At 43.5% G+C, this 20,064-nt stretch overlaps 1 protein-coding gene across 1 annotated transcript in view; it reads left to right on the top strand.

The window, feature by feature from the left end:
- Nucleotides 1–12,720: 12,720 nt before the first annotated feature.
- MAP2K1 (mitogen-activated protein kinase kinase 1) overlaps nt 12,721–20,064 on the top strand; it is a 78,301-nt gene continuing 70,957 nt past the window's right edge. Inside the window, exon 1 of the mRNA XM_044229686.1 lies at nt 12,721–13,231. Coding sequence (XP_044085621.1) covers nt 13,152–13,231 — 80 coding nt within the window. The 5' untranslated portion in view covers nt 12,721–13,151. The remainder of the gene's footprint in view (nt 13,232–20,064) is intronic.

Here is a 20,064-nt window from a genome sequence, read left to right as displayed (position 1 = left end):
ATGTGACTGAGTGACTGGAGGGATAGTGTAGAAGGATGAAGAAGTGACATTTGGCCGGGTCTTAAGGCGAGCAGTAGGCAACCAAGCAAAGGGCTAAGGGAAGATGGCTTCCTGCTGAGTGAACAAGAATTACAGGGGCTCCAGAGTAGGAACCAGCAAGTGTGTTCAGAAGGAGAAGAGGGCACAGTGGCCAGGGTCTAGTGACTAAGGGAGAAAGTAGGATGAGGTGGGGTGTGGAGGCAGCAGAGCTGGAGAGCTCTGGTAAGTGTTTTAGAGTTGGATCCTTTGGTGGGCCGTAAGCAGTAAACTGATTTTTGTTTGTTTATTTTTTTTAAGCACCTCTAGCTGCTCTATGAAAAATGGACTATCAGGATTTCAGAGGGCAAGGGGAAGGCCAATTAGGATTCTTATACGATTGGGAGATAGAACTCAGAGGCAGGCCCACCCCTGATGTTTGGAGGGCCCAGAGAAAGAGAATAAATGGAGGCGCCCAACCCATGATTACATATGTAAAAGTTACAAATTACAGGGGAGATCATTAAATAAAATATGTTCCATTCTCCTATCTTGAAAAAATAGACTTTCATAACAAGATGGAAATCCAAGTTGGGATTTAGATTTCTCAGATTCCTTAGAATGCTGTAATGAAATATGGGGAGAACTGGCCCCTAGCGTTCTTTCCTCTGTCTGTTCCCGCTGCTTTTCCCACCTCCAATTGTACCCCACGTTTCAAAGGCCCTCACCCAGAGGTATGTGGACACCTAGCCCACCAGCCAAACTCTGTCTATCCCTTTGTCAAATAGTTTCTTAACCACCCCTTGCATCTAGGGGAATCTATGCCTCGATATGGTGCAATACTCTGTTCTTAAGAGGATGGACAGAGGAGAGGTCCCTGCAGGCCCTTGGAGCAAGCTCTCCACTGGACATGGAATTCTGGAGTCTTGGGTGACTAGAGAATGGTCAGAAAGTGGGGGACACAGGCCCTATGCAGGCATAATCTCTTGGCCCTGTGGACTCCTCAAGGTGTGGGAAAGGGTGGGGCCAGACAAAGGCCAGGATATGTAGCCTCTGAAGCTCATGGCCAGAGCAGGACAACTTAGTTTTGGGACAGTTTGGATGTGGGTGGTGCTGGAAATAGAGGAATCAAGATGGTCACAGTGGGGCGCGGGAGTGGAGTCAGGCACTTCAGCTTACATGTTGTGAGTTTGAGAGGCTCCTAGGTGGCTCAGTCAATTGAGCATCTGATGCTTGGTTTCAGCTCAGGTCCTGATTTCAGGGTTGTGAGATCCAGCCCTGAGTTGGGTTCTGTGCTCAGCAGGGAGTTTGCTCAAGATTTCCCCTCTCCCTCTACCCTCCCCTCCATGCTCTCTCTCTCAAAATTAATACATAATTATCTTTTTTTTTAAGATTTTATTTATTTATTTGACAGAGATCACAAGTAGGCAGAGAGGCAGGCGGGGGATGGGGGAAGCAAGCTCCCCGCTGAGCAGAGAGCCAGATGGGGCTCAATCCCAGGACCCTGGGATCATGACCTGAGCCGAAGGCAGAGGCTTAACCCACTGAGCCATCCAGGCGCCCCTCCCCATAGAGATTTTTAAACTAAGGCAATGAATCCTATCATGCCGATATACCATAGAATTCTCTAGTTTTACACATTAATTTTTAAGATAATACAGTGAATTACTTTTTTAACACAGAAATCCAAAGAAGAAAACCAAAAATTGTCCATAAGCTTCCCACCTAGGAAATATCTGTTGATGTTTTTGAAGAAAATAAAGTAGTACATTTATATGGACAGAAAAATCAAACAATACAAAAAGATACAAAATAAAAAGTGAAAGTTTTTCTTTCCATTCAGCAAGTCTTTCTACAGGCAATGACTATGGAGGCACCTGGCTGGCTTAGTCATAGAGCATGTGACTCTTGATCTTAAGGTCGTGAGTTCACGCCCCAACATTGGTTGTAGAGATTACTTAAAAATAAAATCTTAGGGACGCCTGGGTGGCTCAGTGGTTAAGCTGCTGCCTTCCGCTCAGGTCATGATCCCAGGGCCCTGGGATCGAGTCCTGCATCGGGCTCCTTGCTCAGCAGGGAGCCTGCCTCTCTCTCCGCCTCTGCGTGCCTCTCTGCCTACTTGTGTGCTTTCTCTCTCTTTCTGACAAATAAATAAATAAAATCTTTAAAAAAATAAACAAATAAAATAAAATCTTAAAGGAATAATAAATAAAAGGTAATTACTGTTAACAAATTCTTATATAGTTTCTTCTAAGAAAAAAATTGAATTCAATAAAAGATGAGTATAAAAGAATAATTAATTTCTATCTACATCTTATTGTTATGAGTAAAGGTGAAGCAAACATCCCTTTGTACATTAATCTTTGTGCATATCTCTGTTTATTTTCCTAAAATAAATTCCCAAATTTAGACTGTATGCATTATGGATTTTACATGAAATTTCTTCTTCTTTTTTTCTGTTAACAGTTATACACTGAGTTTGAATGATATCTAGATTTACCATTTTCTAAGTTTGGCCCCAAATTCACAGAACTCAAAAAAAGTGTGGATCTGTCCAAATATACTGAACTTATATGCCAAATATGTTTTGACATCCCTTGACACTGAAGGTATCAAAATCAGAGAAAATGATATTAGAAAAGGAAAAAAAATCATATGTTATTATTTATGGCATTACCAACATCTTTAATGTGTTTATAATTAGAGATACTTGGAAATATCACAGCTGGGGGCCCTTGAGTCTCTTGATCTCAGAGTCATGGGTTCAAGCCTCACATTGGGTGTGGAGCCCACAGAAAGAAAGAAAAGAAAAGAGAAGAGAGGGGAAGAGAAGGAAAGGAAAGGAAAGGAAAGAAAAGAAAAAACATCATAGCCAAACAGACTTATCTGATGACTCTTAAACAAAGCTAATTTGGTGGTGCCTGGCTGGCTCAATGGGTAGAGCATACACTCTTGATCTCAGGATCTTGAGTTCAAGGTCCACATTGGGCATAGAGCTTAGTTAAAAAACAGCAACAACTATTTTTACCTATCAGCTATTTTGCAAAATACCAAGACTCTTAAAAGATCATTGAACAGGAAATCAGGAGACATGTCCCTGTTCTAACCCTAACTAGTTACATGACCTTGAAGTATACCACTGAGGCTGTGTTCCCATTTCTAGACGGGATAAAATGGGGTGATTGGACGCCATGTCTTTTATGGTCCAGCTGAAATTCTAAAAAGAACTCAGCATCCCATTCTCTGTATGCAGAAACCCCAGGTCAGATGCCAGTCTAGGATCTAGTTACAAAGATCTATCTATTCAGGGGCACCTGGGTGGCTCAGTCGGTTAAGAGGCTGCCTTCGGCTTGGGTCATGATCCTAGGGTCCTGGGAGCCATGCATGGGGCTCCCTGCTCTGCAGGGAGTCTTTTTCTCCCTCTCCCTCTGCCTGCCACTCTGCTTACTTGTGCTCTCTTTCTGTCTGTTAAATAAAATAAAATCTTAAAAAAAAAAATCTATCTATTCAGAGAAAGCACACACAGGAGCAAGGATAAGGGGCCATTTGGTTTAGTAGTAATTATAATGACACTACGATGCTATCATTATAATAACAAAAACAATACTTTGTATTTTATGAGGCTGAACAATTAAAACAGTTGGCACACCACAGAGATTCTTTGCTCCTTGGGAAATACATACAACTCCAAAATACATTGATGTGTCAATAATTATAGCTCAAGATATCATAAAATTTATATAACCCCAGGGCTACATGTCAGGCACAGTTCACTGTTGAAGATGAAACTCTTTTCAGGCAAATTCTCAGCTTTCTGCAAGCTGACCTGGCCTTTAAGCAAGAATGTGAATTATAAAAAGATTGCCAGTCAGATGTTAGGATGGTTATGCCTGTGGAGGCCCTATATACTCTTATCACAGCTCCCAGATCACTGGAGATCAAATGGTCACTCTTCATCTTAAATTTCCTGCTTGTAATCTTTGCTAAGCACTTGGCAGGAAAAGGTGATGCAGGGGTTTTCTGTTGAGTAGAGAAAAGCATGAAAAAAAGAAAAGAAAAAGGCCAATGATGACAAGCATTCAAATGAATGTCCTAGGAAAGAGATTTGCTTAATCTCAGATCAGATTTGAGAAAAAGAATATCCGGAATCCTGGATTGTGATTCCAAAGGAAGTCCAGACTTCCTTTTCCACAGCTGCCCTGTAGGAAGCTGGTAAGTCCCGGGTATATCTTCTTTCACTGAGCTACCCAAGAGTGAAAAGCAAAGTAGCACATCTCTCGGATGCCAAGCCAGGGTGAGGTCCCTGCCCGCACTCCCCTCCAAAAAAAGCGACAGATCTGACATCCTGTCTGGTTGAAGCCACATCCTTAGCAATTGCATTGCATCATTCCTCACCTTGCTGAGGCCTCTTTTCCTTTAAATGAAGGGCAAGTGACCATTAAAAGTCGTTCCCCAAATAACCCAGTGGTTTCATTGCATTTGGAATGTCCGACAACCAGAATTGAGGAAGCGGATGTACCTCGTCTGAAGGGGGCGGAGGTGGCTGCGAGGCGGGGGTAGGGTAGTGTGTTACCCTTGGCACTGTGACCCTTTGCTCGGTTACTCAGTAGGAACAGCTGCCAAACTCACAGGAGCTTACAAATCTAGACAATGGATTTTATTTCTTAGCTATTTATTTAAACCATTGAAGAATGAGCCCCACCCTGAACAAATGAATTATAGGCAAAGTTAATGTTGGTAAAATTGGCCTTTGATAACGAATCAGAGTTCACTTTTGGCTAAAGAGCAGGAAACTGTTGTATTAACGAGAAGAACGTGGAAGGTTGAATTTTTTCATATAGAATAACTTCTACTTGCAATACCTTGGCATTTTAAAAAATTTTTAATGGTTTTTTTAAGAGAGAGTGTGTGGGGGAGGGGCAGAGGGCAAGGAAAAGAGGAAATCTTTTTTCTTTCTTTCTTTTTAAAAAAAAGTTTATTATTTATATTAGAGGGAGAGAGAGAGCATGTGCGTGTGAACTGGGATAGGAGTACAGAGAGAGGAGAGAGAGAACCCCCAACCGACTACCCACTGAGCACAGAGCCCAACTCAGGGCTTGATCTCACAACACTGAGAAAATGACCTGAGCCAAAATCAACAGTTGGACACTTAGCTGACTGAGCCAACCAGGTGCCCCAATACCTTGGCACTTTTTATTTTGAACCTCCCAACTGAATTTTTCATAAGCAAACAAAAGCTTAATTTGTAAGGAACAAATCTGGACTTGCCTCTAAAATAAAGCTCATAAATTGATAAAGTTCATTGATCCTATAATATCAACCACATGTGAGTATGGTTAAGCTAAACACCAGACTCCGTAATGTAAACAGAAGTTATCGTTCAGTAGTGTATCCTGAATGGTTTTTAATTTCCTCTTTACACTTTTCTAGTTTTTTTTTTTTTAAGATTTTATTTATTTATTTGACAGAGATCACAAGTAGGCAGAGAGGCAGGCAGAGAGAGGGAAACAGAGCAGAGAGCTCTGCTGAGCAGAGAGCCCTATACCGAGCCCTATCCCAGGACCCTGAGATCATGACCTGAGCCAAAGGCAGAGGCTTAACCCACTGAGCCACCCAGGCGCCCCTTCTACTTTTTCCCCCCACATATTACACTGGAATTAGTTATATACTTTTTATTTATTTTATTTATTTTTAAAGATTTTATTTATTTATTTGACACAGAGAGAGATCAAAAGTAGGCAGAGAGGCAGGCAGAGGGAGAGGGGGAAGCAGGCTCCCCACTGAGCAGAGAGCCCGATGCGGGGCTCAATCCCAGGACCACAAGATCATGACCTGAGCTGAAGGCAGAGGCTTAGCCCACTGAGCCACCCAGGCGACCAGTTTTTTTTTTTTTTTTTTTAAACCCATACCATTTGAAACAAAAAAAACCCCAAGATGTTAAGAAGATATAATATTTTAAGATGATAAAAAGCTTTATTACTCTTTCAATCTAAAGAGCAAAGCAAAACCAAACACATTTTGGTCAGTCTGACCTATTTTCTGAGAAAAAAAAGGTTTTATCATGATTTATTTTTTATTTTTATTTTTTAAAAGATTTTATTTATTTATTTGACGGAGAGAGATCACAAGTAGGCAGAGAAGCAGGCAGAGAGAGAGGAAGGGAAGCAGGCTCCCTGCTGAGCAGACAGCCCAATGCGGGACTCGATCCCAGGACCCTGAGATCATGACCTGAGCCGAAGGCAGCAGCTTAACCCACTGAGCCACCCAGGCGCCCATGATTTCTTTTTTAAATCCTAGCTTTATTAAGATATTTATTAAGATATAATTGACATGTAACATTCTGTTAAGTTTAAGTTCTACATGGGGCGCCTGGGTCTCTTTCTCTCTGTCAAATAAAGAAATAAAATCTTCAAAAAAAAAAAAAAAGTTTAAGGCCTACAGCTGCCGATTTGATGCATTTGTATATTGCAAAATGATTACCACCACAGCATTAGTTAACACCTTCATTCTGTCATATAATTACCATTTCTTTTCTGTTATGAGAATATTTAAAATTTGCTGTCTTAGCAACATTCAAGTATGTAATATAGTATTGCTAGCTATAACCGCCATGCTATACATTACACCCCCAGAACTTGGTAATCTTATAACTGGTAGTTTGTAACTTTCAATCAGTTATCTTCCTATTTCCCCCTCATCCCAGTCTCTAGTAACCACCACTTTATTCTCTATTTCTTTGAGTCTGGCTTTTTTAGATTTCACCTAAAAGGTTTCACACAGTATTTTTCTTTCTCTGTCTGACTTATCTCACTTAGTGTAATAGACTCATGGTCCATCCGTGTTGTAAATGTCAGGATTTCTTTTTTCTTGTGACTGGATAATATTCCATTGTGTATACATACCACATCTTCTTTATGCATTCAGCCATTGACAAACACTTGGGCTGATCCCGTGTCTTGACTATTGTGAATAATACTGCAATGAACATGGGAGGGAGCTCAGTTATCTCCTTGAAATCCTGATGTCAGTTCCTTTGGATAAATACCCAGAAGTGGGATTGCTGGGTCATATGTTGGCTTTATTTTTTAATTTTGACTTGATTAATTAATTTATTTTTGAAGAACCTCTATAGTGTTTTCCATACTGGCTGTATCAATTTGCATTCCCACCAACAGTATACAAGGGTTCCCTTTCTCCATACCCTGCCAATGCTTGTTATCACTTGTCTTTTTGATGACAGCCTTTCTAACAATATCTCATTGTAGTTTTTTTTTATTTTTATTTTTTTTAAAGATTTTTATTTATTTATTTGACAGAGAGAAATCACAAGTAGACGGAGAGGCAGGCAGAGAGACAGAGAGAGGGAAGCAGGCTCCCTGCTGAGCAGAGAGCCCGATGCGGGACTCGATCCCAGGACCCTGAGATCATGACCTGAGCCGAAGGCAGCGGCTTAACCCACTGAGCCACCCAGGCGCCCCTCATTGTAGTTTTGATTAGCATTTCCCTGATGATTAGTAATGTTGAGTGAATTTCTTTTTCTTTTCTCTTGTAATTGTTTTATTGACGGGTAACATATATCCAGAAAAGTACATAAATCATAAATAGGATACACTTGTATAACCTACACCCAGATCAAGAAAGCAAATGTTAGGGGCACCTGGGTGGCTCGGTGGGCTAGGCCTCTGCCTTCAGCTCAGGTTGTGATCTCAGGGTCTTGGATCTAGCCCCTCATTGGGCTCTCTGCTCAGTAGGAAGCCTGCTTCCCCCCTTCTCTCTGCCTGCCTCTCTGCCTACTTGTGATCTCTGTCAAATAAATAAATTAAATTAAATTAAAAAAAGAAAGCAAACATTATTAGCACCCCAAAAGCCCCATTTGACTCACCTGCCTATCACTCTGCTCCATAAGGATGACCACTATCCCAGCTTCTAACACCATAGATTAGGTTTGCCCATTTTGTACCACATATATTTTTTACATATATATGTACATATTACTTCTTTTTGTCTAACTTTTACTCAACAGGATGCTTGTGAGACTCATTCATATTGTTGCAAGTAGCCATAGTCTATTTTCACAAAGCTATAGAGTATTTCATTGCAGGGATTTACCGCAGCTTATCCATTTATGACTGATGGATATTTGGGTTGTTTCTCTGATAACGATTACAGAAAGTGTTACTATGAACATTCTTGCACATGTTTTCCAAAGAACGTATATATTGATTTTTCTACATATATGCTTGGGAGTAGAATCTCTGAGTCATGGGGTAGAAGTAAGTTCAACCTTAGTAGATAATGTCAAACAGTCTTTCCAACTGATTTCACACATTATTACTCCCACCTTTGGGATGAAAGTCCTCTTCTAGTTGCTCTAAATCTTAACAAGATTTGCTATTATTTATCCTTTTCAATTTATTTATTTATTTTTAAAGATTCTATTCACTTTTTTGACAGAGAGAGATCACAAGCAGGCAGAGAGGCAGGCAGAGAGAGAGAGAGGAGGAAGCAGGCTCCCTGCTGAGCAGAGCACCGGATGTGGGACTCAATCCCAGGACCCTGAGATCATGACCTGAGCCGAAGGCAGCGGCCCTACCCACTGAGCCACCCAGGTGCCCTCAATTTATTTATTTTTAAAAAGATTTTATTTATTTATTTGACAGACAGAGATCACAAGTAGGCAGAGAGGCAGGTGGGGGGGGGCCGCGGTGGGGGGAGCAGGCTCCCCACTGAGCAAGGAGCCTGGTCCCTGAGATTTATAACCTGAGCAAAGGCAGAGGCTTAACCCACTGAGCCATGCAGGTGCCCCAAAAGATTTATTTATTTTTTGAGAGAGAGAGAATGCACAGGAGGGAGGGGCAGAGGGAGAGGGAAAGACAAAGGTTTTTTTTTTTTTTTTTTTTGCAGTCTGTTTCCCCACTTTATTATCTTTATATTTTTATTATTAACATATAATGTATTATTTGTTTCAGGGGCACACGTCTGTGATTTATCAGTCTTACACAACCCAGAGAGCTCACCACAACACATACCCTCCCCAATGTCCTTCATCCAGCCACCACATCCCCTCACGTACCCCCTCCAGCAACCCTCAGTTCATTTCCTAAGATTAAGAATCTCTTATGGTTTGTCTCTCTCTCTGGTTTCATCTAGTTTCATTTGGAAAGGGAGAGTCATAAGTAAACTCTGTGCTGAGCGCAGAGCCCGACTTGGGGCTTGATCTCAGGACCCCGAGATTACAATCTGAGCTCAAATCAAGAGTCAGATGCTTAACCAACTGTACCACCCAGGTGCCCCACCATTCTGACCACTCTAAAGTGTACATTTTAGTGGAAATAAGTACTTACATTGTGATTTTCAGTTCCTTCATAACTAAGAAAGTTCAGCATCTTTTCATGATTATTTGTTTTGGGGCTTTTTTGGTGTTTTAAAAAATTTATTTATTTGTTTGATAGAGAGATCACAAATAGGTAGAGAGGCAGACAGAGAGAGGGGGGGGAAGCAGTCTCCCCACTGAGCAAGGATCCTGATGTGGCACTCAATCTTAGGACTCTGGGATCATTACCTGAGCTGAAGGCAGAGGTTTAAGCCACTGAGCCATCCTCTTTTCATGATTATTAACCATTTGGATATTTTCTTTTATTAAGGGTCTGTTCAAGTCTTTTGCCCATTTTTCTATTGGATTGGTTGTCTTTTTCTTGTTTATGTGTAAGAGTTTTTTGTTTGTTTTTTTTTTAATTTTTAAGAAGGGTTTTATTTATTTATTTGATACAGAGAGAGCGCGCGAGAGAGCTTACAAGTAGGGGGAGCTGCAGGCAAAGGGAGAGAGAGACAGAGGCTTCCTGCTGAGCAGATAGCTCAATGTGGGACCCAATCCCAGGACCCTAGGACCTGAGCTGAGCTGAAGGCAGATGCTTAACCAACTGAGCTATCCAGCCTCCCTATGTGTAGGAGTTTTTATATATTATGGACAAGAGGTTTTCCCCCCAACATATGAATTGTAAATGTCCTCTCTATTTTTATCCTTTTTGAAGGTCAGAAGTAACTAATATTAATAGAGTCCAATTTATTGTATTTTTCCTTTATGATTTGTTTTTTGTGTCTTCTTTAAGAAATCTTTGCTGAGGTGCACCTGGCTGGCTCAGTCATTAGAGCATGTGACTCTTGATCTCCAGGTTGTGAGTTCAAGCCCCAGGTTGGGTGTAGAACTTACTTAAAACCAAAAAAACAAACCCCAAACAAACAAAAAACTCCTAAAAATACCCCCCCAAAACTTCACCTACCATAATATCATGAAGATATTCTCCAATATTTTCTTCTAAAAGCTTTATTTAGTTCTATAATCCATCTAGAGTTGATTTGTTATGTATGGTGTGATATAGGGATTAAGACTTACTTTTCTCTTATGGAGATTCAATTGGGCCCATCATCATTTGTTTAAAAGATCATCCTTTCCCCTACTGCACTGTATTATCATCTTTGCCAAAAATTAGGTGATCAAATATGGGTTTGTTTTCAGACTCTTTATTTTTTCCCACTTGTCTACTTGTCTGTCCTTATGCTAGTGCCATACTGCTTTAAATACTCAGATGGATCTCAATATCTGGTAGCATAGATCTTCCAGTTTTGTTCTTCAAGCTCTCTCGGCTATTCTTGGCTCCTTCCCCTGGATTTCATCGTTGATGTTGTTGCTTTAATAACAGCTTTATTAAGAGACAATACATATATACCATATAATTTGCTCATTTTAAGTGTATAATTCAATGGTTTTAATAAATTTACAGAGACGAGCAACCGTCACCACAGTCAATTTTAGGACATTTTCATCACCTTAGAAAGAAACTCAGGCACTTAAGCTGTCATTTTACTGTCCCAAGTTCATCTGCCCTACCAAGCCCTAAACAATCACTAGTCAACTCTCTGTCTCCATAGATTTGCCTATTCTGGACATTTCCTCTAAATGCGATCATACAATATGTGACATTTTGTGACTGACCGCTTTCACTTAACATCATATTTTCAAAGTCATTCATGCTGTAGCATGGATCAGCCCTTCATTCCTCTTCATGGCTGAGTAATATTCTGTTGTATGGGTATGTCACCTTTTGTTCATCCATTCATGATTTGATGGAAATTTGGGTTGCTTCCACTCTTTGGCTATCATGAATAATGCTTCCATAAACATCTGTGTGTAAGTTTTTGTATGGATATACTTTTTTCATTTCTCTTGAGCATATAGTTAGGGGTAGAATTTCTGGGTCATACAGTAACTATATTTAACTGGAGGAATTGCCAGACTGTTTCCCAAATTGTCTGCACTACTGTACATTCCCATATTAATGTTAAAAATTTAAAAAATGTTTTAAATTAAGTTATATGGATAATAAAAAATTCAGACAGTACCAAGGACTACAAAATGAAAAGGAAATCTTATTCTCTTTATATACAGCAAACACCTGGGTGGCTGACACTCTGCTCTGGACCAGCAGGTGCAGGTGCTTAGTTTGTTCTGCATACTTAATACCTTTAGGACTGAATAGAGGGGGGGAAGAGAGGAATTGAATATTTGTTTGTTTGTTTATGAGAGGGGAGAGAGACAGAGCAGGGGTGGGGCAAAGGGAGAGGGAGAGACTCTCAAGCAGGCTCTACTTCCAGAGTGGCAATGGATACTGGGGATCCCATGACCCCTGGCCACAAGATCATGACCTGAGCAAAAATCAAGAGTCTTATGCTTAACCAACTGAGCCACCCAGGCACCCGTGAATTTACACACACACACAAAATCTATGGTACCTCTTTTACTTTTTTAAGCTCTTTATTCATCTTATTTAAGTTTCATATAACTGGAATTATTGGTTTAAAGGTTTTTTGTTTTGTTTTGTTTTTTGTTTTTTTAGAGGGGGGGTTCAAGGCTTTAAAAAAATATTATCAATCTGCTCTCAAAAAAGGTTGCCCAGGGCGCCTGGGTGGCTCAGTTGGTTAAGCGCTGCCTTCGGCTCAGGTCATGATCCCAGGGTCTGGGGATCGAGTCTCACATCGGGCTCCCAGCTCCATGGGAGCTACTTCTCCCTCTGACCTTCTCCCCTCTCATGCTCTCGCTCTCTCTTCCTCAAATGAATAAATAAAATGTTTAAAAAAAAAAAAAGGTTGCCCAATTACAATCTCATCAGCATTTAGAACCCATCATCAGTAATCTCATCAGTACCCTCATCAGTAGATCAATAGTGTGTAATACAATTTCATATAAATCTATTTGCTAGTTTGTTAGGCTCAAGGAGTGTTTTGACAAGTTTTCGAGTTCCTTAGGCTCCCTCTCTTCTAGAAATGAGAAGTCTTTCCTTACTCATTTTATTATTTCATCTCCTTCAACGTGATTCGGCCCGGGGAGGGCGCTCCAGTCACCGCAGAAGAGGAGACAGCCCGGCGCCCCGCCACGTGAAACCCACCTTAGCTCCGTGAACTAGGACGCACGACCTCCTTTCCTGGTGGGTCCACCTGAGTGCCACGTGGCAGCAGAGGGCGCTGTGGAGCCAGCGCCGGACCCCGCCCCCAGGGCAGCACGCCGCGCCCCCGTGACGTATTTCCGCGTCATCTGCCGCCGAGGCGTGCTCCCATTGGCTGTCGGCGAGGCAATAGGGGCGGAGCCGAGTGGGTGTGTGGAAAGCGCTGCAGCCCCGGTGGAGGGGCGAGGCTTCCCTCTTCCCCGCCCCTGCTCCGCTCTCCATTCCCTCCCTGGGACTGCTGCGCGGAGCGGCTGGAGCGCGGCGCCGGTGGCGGCGGTACTTTCCGGGCTGAAGCTGCAGCAGGGCTGTGGCGGTGTCGATCGAGCCTGAAGGACGGGTTGACTGAGGGAGAGAGGGAGGGAATCCCGGGCTGCCGAGCTGCGCCGGCGGGGAAGCCCTTCGATTCGCTGCGCGCCAAGGCGAGCCCCAGGCGAGTGGGGCGGGGGTCCCCAGAGACCGCCTGCGGCCCCTTGGCGTTGACTGGACCACGCGGGGCGCGCCCCCCGAAGGCAGCCCCGGGGCTCGCGGCCCCTACTTGGCCCTGCGCGGCGGGCGTGGGGCAGCTCAGAGGGAGGAAGCAAGAGAGGGGCCGCCCTCCCCTCGGAGTTAGAAGCGCCTTGCCTTCCCTGGTCCAGAATGCCCAAGAAGAAGCCGACGCCCATCCAGCTGAACCCGGCCCCCGACGGCTCCGCGGTTAACGGGACCAGCTCGGCGGAGTAAGTCTGGTGTGGGCGGCGAGCGCCGGTCCGGGCTGCAGAGGCCACTGCTGGGGTGTAGGAGCCCAGGCGGGTGTGCGCGGCGCGCCAGGCTCCTCTCGGGTTCGTCACGTACGTTTCTGGCTGGCAGGGGCGAGGAACTCCCGGCCGCCGAGGTATCGGTGACTAAGCACAGATTGTGCTCCTGACTCAGACCCGTTAGTGGACCCAGCGAGCCCCAATATTCCCCCTCTCCCGACCCTTGCAGTCATCCTTGGCCACTGGCCATTCACTTTCTCTCCCTGAAAGATAAAAACTGGTTCATCTCCCGTAACCCCCCCCCCCCCAACCCCGAGCTGTTTTCCCCAGATCGTCTGGGATCGTGGCCTGCGAAGGGGAGAAGGGAGCAAATGTCCTGGAAAGAATTGAGATCGCATCTGCGTCTTTGAGACCGGCTTGGGGTATGGAGAGTGGAGTTGGGACGAGCAAGCCGTGTCCTCACCTTTGTGCTTGACACCTGTGGGCCGGGAGTGCAGCCTCGTTGCGGCCGCTGGCTGGCTGGCTGGCAGGGGCGTGTGCGCACGGGTATCCCGGTGGCTTTTCTCTTGCCGACTTCGGGGCCTCCGGGCCCTTGGCCTTCTTCCTGGAAACTATCTTGTCTCCAAGGGAGCCGCTTTCCTCTTCTTGGTCCTACTCTTCATTCATTAACAAATCCCTCCTCACCAGTGACTCTCCTGGCTTTCCGTACTTTACCATGAGCCCTAAACTGACCTGCGATGTGAACACCCGTAGCCATGAAAACCAGCGCAAGGTGCTCCATCTCCGCAGCTTCCAGTGTGGCTCAGAAGCCGGCACTTTATCTCATTAAACAAGGATGAGGGCGCTTTCGTGGGGTGTTTCCGAACTCCCACAACTCTTTTTGCGCCCGTAATAGGGAACAAGACTGTTAGGGAGAGAGATACGGCCAGCTGGAGAATTAACCAGAAAAGATTTGGTTCATAATCTTTATTTGCACACTGGAGATGTATGGAAGCTAGCTGATGAAATGAATGGAGTAGGCCTGAACTGCCTGCCCTTTGGTGATTTCTATAACCTTCCCTTCTCTCTTTAGATTTTAATAGCCTGGGAACCTGCTGGCTTGGTGACTCTCTTCATCCCTGTAATGATCGCAAGGCCAGTGGAGGACCTGTGTTGTGAACTCAGTTAGTTTCCTCAGACCTGTTCCCAACAGATGCTCTTCAGTTACTGTCATGTCTCTTCTGTGTGATATTGACTTGGACAGGTCAGATTCTATGCAGAATAGTTATTCAGGCTTACTGTACATAATTTTACCCTTTAAAACAAATTGACATCCCCCCAGCACAGGGCAGGACAAATTTTGACCACAGTGCCTTGTTGAATGTTGTGGCCTGACCATCCTGCCCTAATTTGATTTGGAGGTAGGTACTTAGTGGAAGTACCTGTTGTCATTCTCTTGTTAATTGTGGTGCCACACCTGTGTTCTTTGCAAATGGGAGGAATCTCATTAAAAAATACAGGGGCGCCTGGATGGCACAGTTAAGCGTCTGACTCTTGGTTTCAGATCGGGTCATGCATGATCTTGGGGTCCTGATATCGGATCTGAGTTGAGATCAATGAGGAGTCTGCTTGGGGATTTTTCTCTCTCTCTGCTCCTCATGCTGCCTCTCTAAAATAAATAAATCTTTAAAAAAAAGAAAAAATACAGGCAGAAAAAGAATACTCTGGAGTTGGTGGCAGAAAAGTTTGGTGGGACTGGGAGATTCTCAGCAGTGGTTAGGAGGTTGGGCTCTGGAATCAGGCTAAGTTTGAAGCCTGCCTCTTTTACTTTGTGGTTTTGTGATCTGGGACAAGTATCAGTCTTATCTTAAAGATACAGCTTAGGTTTAGTTTTGTCATCTGTAAAAATGGAGCTAATGATAGAACCTACTTAGGGTAGTTTTGAAGGTTAAATGAGCTAATACGTAGTAAACTTTCCATGAATGTTAGCTTCTGGTGCCTTTGCCACTGGATGAATGTTGAGAAAGCTGAAGGAAACTAGAAGGTAATTTCCATTCATGGTGGTGGATATGTGTGTTAAGGTGCCTTTGCTTCTGGATAAGCGAATCCCCACAATTGCTTAGTTTTTTGTGCCATCTGCATCTACCTCCATGACTCATTGCTGTGTTACAATAGGAGGCATCTTTGTGTAGGCTGCCTGAGACAAACAGGGACTGTTCCCCTACATTTCCTGGCACTAAAGGGAGGAAAGCTGTACACATATTCATCTTTCACCTTTGGGAGTGTTTCTCAAGTGAGGCTGCTGTTCTCGTGATTTCTGTGATTAGACCAGGGCACGGTTTGAACATTATCATGTCATGTAAACTAGGAAGCAAAAAAAAAAAAAAAAAAAAAAAAACGTTGACATAAAGGATCTCTTGGTACTAACTTGGCAAGGTTGTTTCTCCTCTGTGGCTCCTTGGCACTTGGGATTTACCTCTAACTTAGCACTTAATGTATTCGGATGGACCTGGGTGCATGGACCTGAAATTTATGCAAGTTGCCAGGGTCCTTGAAGAAAAAAGAGTGCAAAAGGACCTTTTTTGCAAATTTTTGCAAAAATGTCCGAGTGTACTGCATGGGTACTAAGCGTTAGTATGAAATAAATTGGAAATAAGATAATATCAACCCCCTGTTTCAAATGTTTTCACGGTTCCATTGCAGTTAGAATGAAATCCAGACTCCTGCTGGGCTGTGAGACCCAGAGATCTGCCCCCTGTGGCAGCACCCCCCATCTCTTTAACCACATTTCCTGCTGCTACTTTCTTCCACCATTCTAGTCCTCTTTCACTTCCTCCTGGGGATGGTCTGTACCCCCTCCAGGCCCTTGCACATGCTGTTCCCTTAGCCTAGAATGAATCATCCCTTCCTCTTCCCAAGCTGGGAAGGAAGTAATCATCATCTCTACCTAAATGCCATTTCCTCTGAGGTGTTCACAGACCACCTTATCTCTAAGGGAGGTCACTTTCACATGTCATCTTTTTTTTTTTTTTTTTTAAAGACAGGGCATTTAAGAGTGCCTTTTTTTCTTTCTTTTTTTTTTTTTTTTTAAGTAGGTTCCACTTAAATTGGGCCCCCGTGTGGGGCCCAAATTCATGACTCTGTGATCAGGAGAGTTGCATGCTTCACGGACTGAGCCAGCTACAACCCCAACACCTGTTTTTTTTTTTTTAATGACATTCATTCACTGTCTATAATTTTTTACTAGGATATCTTAAATATCTCTTTTTTGTACACCATAGACTGTAAGGTTAGTACTGCCTTTTTCTTTTTTTTCAAGATTTCACTTATTTATTTGACAGAGAGATCACAAGTAGGCAGAGAGGCAGGCAGAGAGAGAGGGAAAGCAGGCTCCCTGCCAAGCAGAGAGCTGGGGCTCGATCCCAGGACCCTGGGATCATGACCCCAGCCGAAGGCAGAGGTTTAACCCACCAAGCCACCCAGGCACCCTAGTACTGCCTTTTTCTGATTCAGTGTTCTGTAAGTAGTCCCTGGGACACAGTAGCTGGCATATAGTAAGTGCAAGTATGCTTGAGTAAAACAGTGAGTGTCTTAAATTTCTAGTATTTGCACAATGTGTTTAACACATCTTTTTGTACTTTATCATTTATTTACCCCTTTGTTGTCATTTCCCTCTCCCCATTTCCTTTTCTTTCACAGGCTCTCACCCACTCTAGGGTATTTAATATTTGGTCTTACAGTTCCACCCATTTGTTGGTATGTACCTTTGGGAGGTAGATGGTATTGTTTTGTGTGTTTCTGTGCAGAGAGTGCTGAATGCGATTGTGCTGTTACTCTGCCTTAAGAAGGGAGATCCTGCCATTTGTGACAACATGGATGAACTTGGAAGACATATTAAATGAAATAAGCCAGACAGAGATGGAAAAAAAATTACTGTGTGATCTCACTTATATGTGGAATCTAAAAAAAGGGGGAGAGTAAGTCGAAACAGAGAGTAGATAGGTGGTTACCAGGGGTGGAGAGATGGGGGTATTGGTCAGAGGGTACAAAGCTGTATGTAGTTAATGTAGGATGAATAGGCCTAGAGATCTAATGTACAGCATGGCGGCTATAGTTAATACCACTGTATTAAATACTGGAAATTTGGTAACATAGTAGATTTCAGGTGCTCACATAAACCAAAAAATGTTAACTATGTAAGGAAATAAATACTTTTGTTAATTAGCTTGACTATAGTAATTGTTTCTCTGTATGTGTATCAAGTCTCATGTTGTACACCCTAAATATATTAAGATTTTATAAAAATTACTGTTGTGCTGTAAATATGCCTCAGTTGGGATAGATTAGGTTATGCTGAGGTTACAAACAACCAGAAAATCAGTAGTTGAACACACTTGCAGGTCAGTGGGAGTCTCTGTTCATTGGATTCCATTAGGGATCTAGGCTTATGGAGGTACCATCTCTGAAATATGCTCATGTGAGAAGGGCATCTTGTGAATCACATTCTGGCTCCTAAAGTTTTTGTTGAGAAGTGACACAGGTCGCTTTTGCTCCCATTTTATTGGCTGAAGCAAATCATACGGCTGTGCTGACCTTCAAAGGAGCAGGGGCTTCTTAGAAGGAGAACCAGGAATATTTAAACAGAAGCAATGACCACCCCCAGCTTTTCTTCCAGTTTGTCTTTACTTTTTTTTTTTTTAAACAAAATACCATGTTTCTGACCTATTCATGATGCTACATGATACTATTCATTATTTGTCTTGTTTACAGAGCAGTCTTGGACATGTACCACATTTTACTTACTGTTCTATGTCAATTCCCCTAGAATGAGACAACTGTTTTCAGCCTTTTGCTGCATCAGACAGTACGGTCATGACCATCCTTGTGCATGGCTCCCTTTGGACCCCTGTGGGAGTTCCCTATGGGGTGTACTCAAATGGGATTGCTTGGGGTGTGTCTCCTACCATGTGTCTCCTACCTTGATGAGGCACTTGCTTTATCTCCTCCTTTGTTTCTGAAAGAACACTTTTTTGTTTAAGATTTTATTTATTTATTTATTTATTATTTATTTATTTTAAAGGAGTTTATTTATTTATTTGACAGAGAGACAGCAAGAGAAGGAACACAAGCTGGGGGAGCGGGAGCGGGAGCGGGAGGCTTCCACTGAGCAGGGAGCCCAGTGTGGATGGGGCTCTATCCCAGAACCTGGGATGGTGACCTGAGCCAAACGCTGTTACCTAACGACTGAGCTGTCCAGGTGCCCCTAAGATTTTACTTTAAAGTGATCTCCACACCCAACATGGGGCTTGAACTCACAACCCCGATATCAAGAGTTGCATGCTGTACCAACTAAGCCAGTCAGGTGCCCCTTAAAGAGCACTTCTCATCTTCATGAGGAAAAGCTTGAGCCCTAAGAAGAAATCCCAGCATAGGGCATTTCCCAAAATGTCACTTTTTGGTTGACTTCAAGCAAGTCCTTTGTACTTCCTGACTCTTTTGTTTCCTTATGTATTCAGTGGAAGGTGGGCCTTACAGAATCTTGACCTTAATGGCCTATGGGGTCCCACCCTATCAGGTACTTTGTGTTCTTCCTCTGCCCCCCTCACACACCTGCCCTTCAGCCCCACTGCATGCTGGTATCTGGTCCGCGGTAGGTGGGGCACATTCCCATCTCAGAGCTCTTGCATTTGGCATTCCATCTACCTGGAAGCTCTTAAAAAAACCCTGCTTTCTCACGTCCTTCAGACCTCTGTCTGCAAAAATGTCTGTTCATGGAGGTCGTCCTTGTTCACTCTGTCTAGTCTGTAACACAGCACTTCCTGTCTCTGCTCCTTTGCTGTGCCCAGTCTTTCCTCAAGCACTTAACCACTAACTAACATCGCATGGTGTGTATTCCTCTGTGGTCCCTGCCCGGCTAATGTGGAAGCTTCATGAAGGTGGGGGCTCAGCTTTGCTCCTTGGTCAGTGAGTAGAACAGTGTCTGCTCTTCAGTAGACACCTGCTGATGAAATGAAGCATTCCTGTCCCGAATGAGGATTAGGAAGATTAAACAAGGTAACTCATGTAAAACTCATGTAAAAGAGCTTTGAAGGCCATAAAGTGGGGAAGAAACGGAGGGTGCGTTGCTTGGCCTTGGTGGTACCCATAGATTTTGGCTTTCGAACGGTTTCACCATAACCCTAAAACATGCAGACTGACTTCACGATTGCGCTTGGAGCACAGTTCCTGGCATCAGCACTTCCTTCAGGTTTGTCTGGGACGCACATCTGTTAGGATGTGAAGGCCCCTCAGGAAGGGGACAGCAAGGTTATGACAGGTTTATGTGCTTTTCGGGGGTCTCTGATGGCCTTTTTGGGTTGTGTACCATGATCACTAGGAGCCTTTCAAGTGGTTTTGACTCATTTTGTAGTTTTGAACTTGGATGTGTCTCCCTCTTTGTTGCTGCAGTAACGAATACTGGTGCTGTCATTTGAGAACAGCCGCAGGTGAATAGTCTGCAGTCTTGGGAGGAATGAATGCCTGTGCTGTTGTCACAGCGGATACAGAAAGGGCACACAGATTCCTGCAGATGACTTCATCGTGGCAAGGAGATGTGGGGGGTACTTGTTTGAACATAAACACTTAGAACATTCTACTTTCATGAACTTGTTCGTCTTTGAAAGAAAGGGAGAGGATACGTCAGTAGAGTAGGTATTGGCCCTGTCTTCCCCATCTAGTTTGATTTTTCTCTCTCCCAGTTCACCTGTTGTGGTCCGCATTGACCCCTTTACTGTCTTCCCTTCACACCAGCAAATTGCTTCCTACCTCTGTCTGGTCTTGCTCACATGGTTTCTTTT

Source organism: Neovison vison, chromosome 13 (assembly GCF_020171115.1).
Source record: "Neovison vison isolate M4711 chromosome 13, ASM_NN_V1, whole genome shotgun sequence".
Lineage (NCBI taxonomy): Eukaryota > Metazoa > Chordata > Mammalia > Carnivora > Mustelidae > Neogale > Neogale vison.
This window is presented reverse-complemented; position numbering and strand designations above follow the sequence as displayed.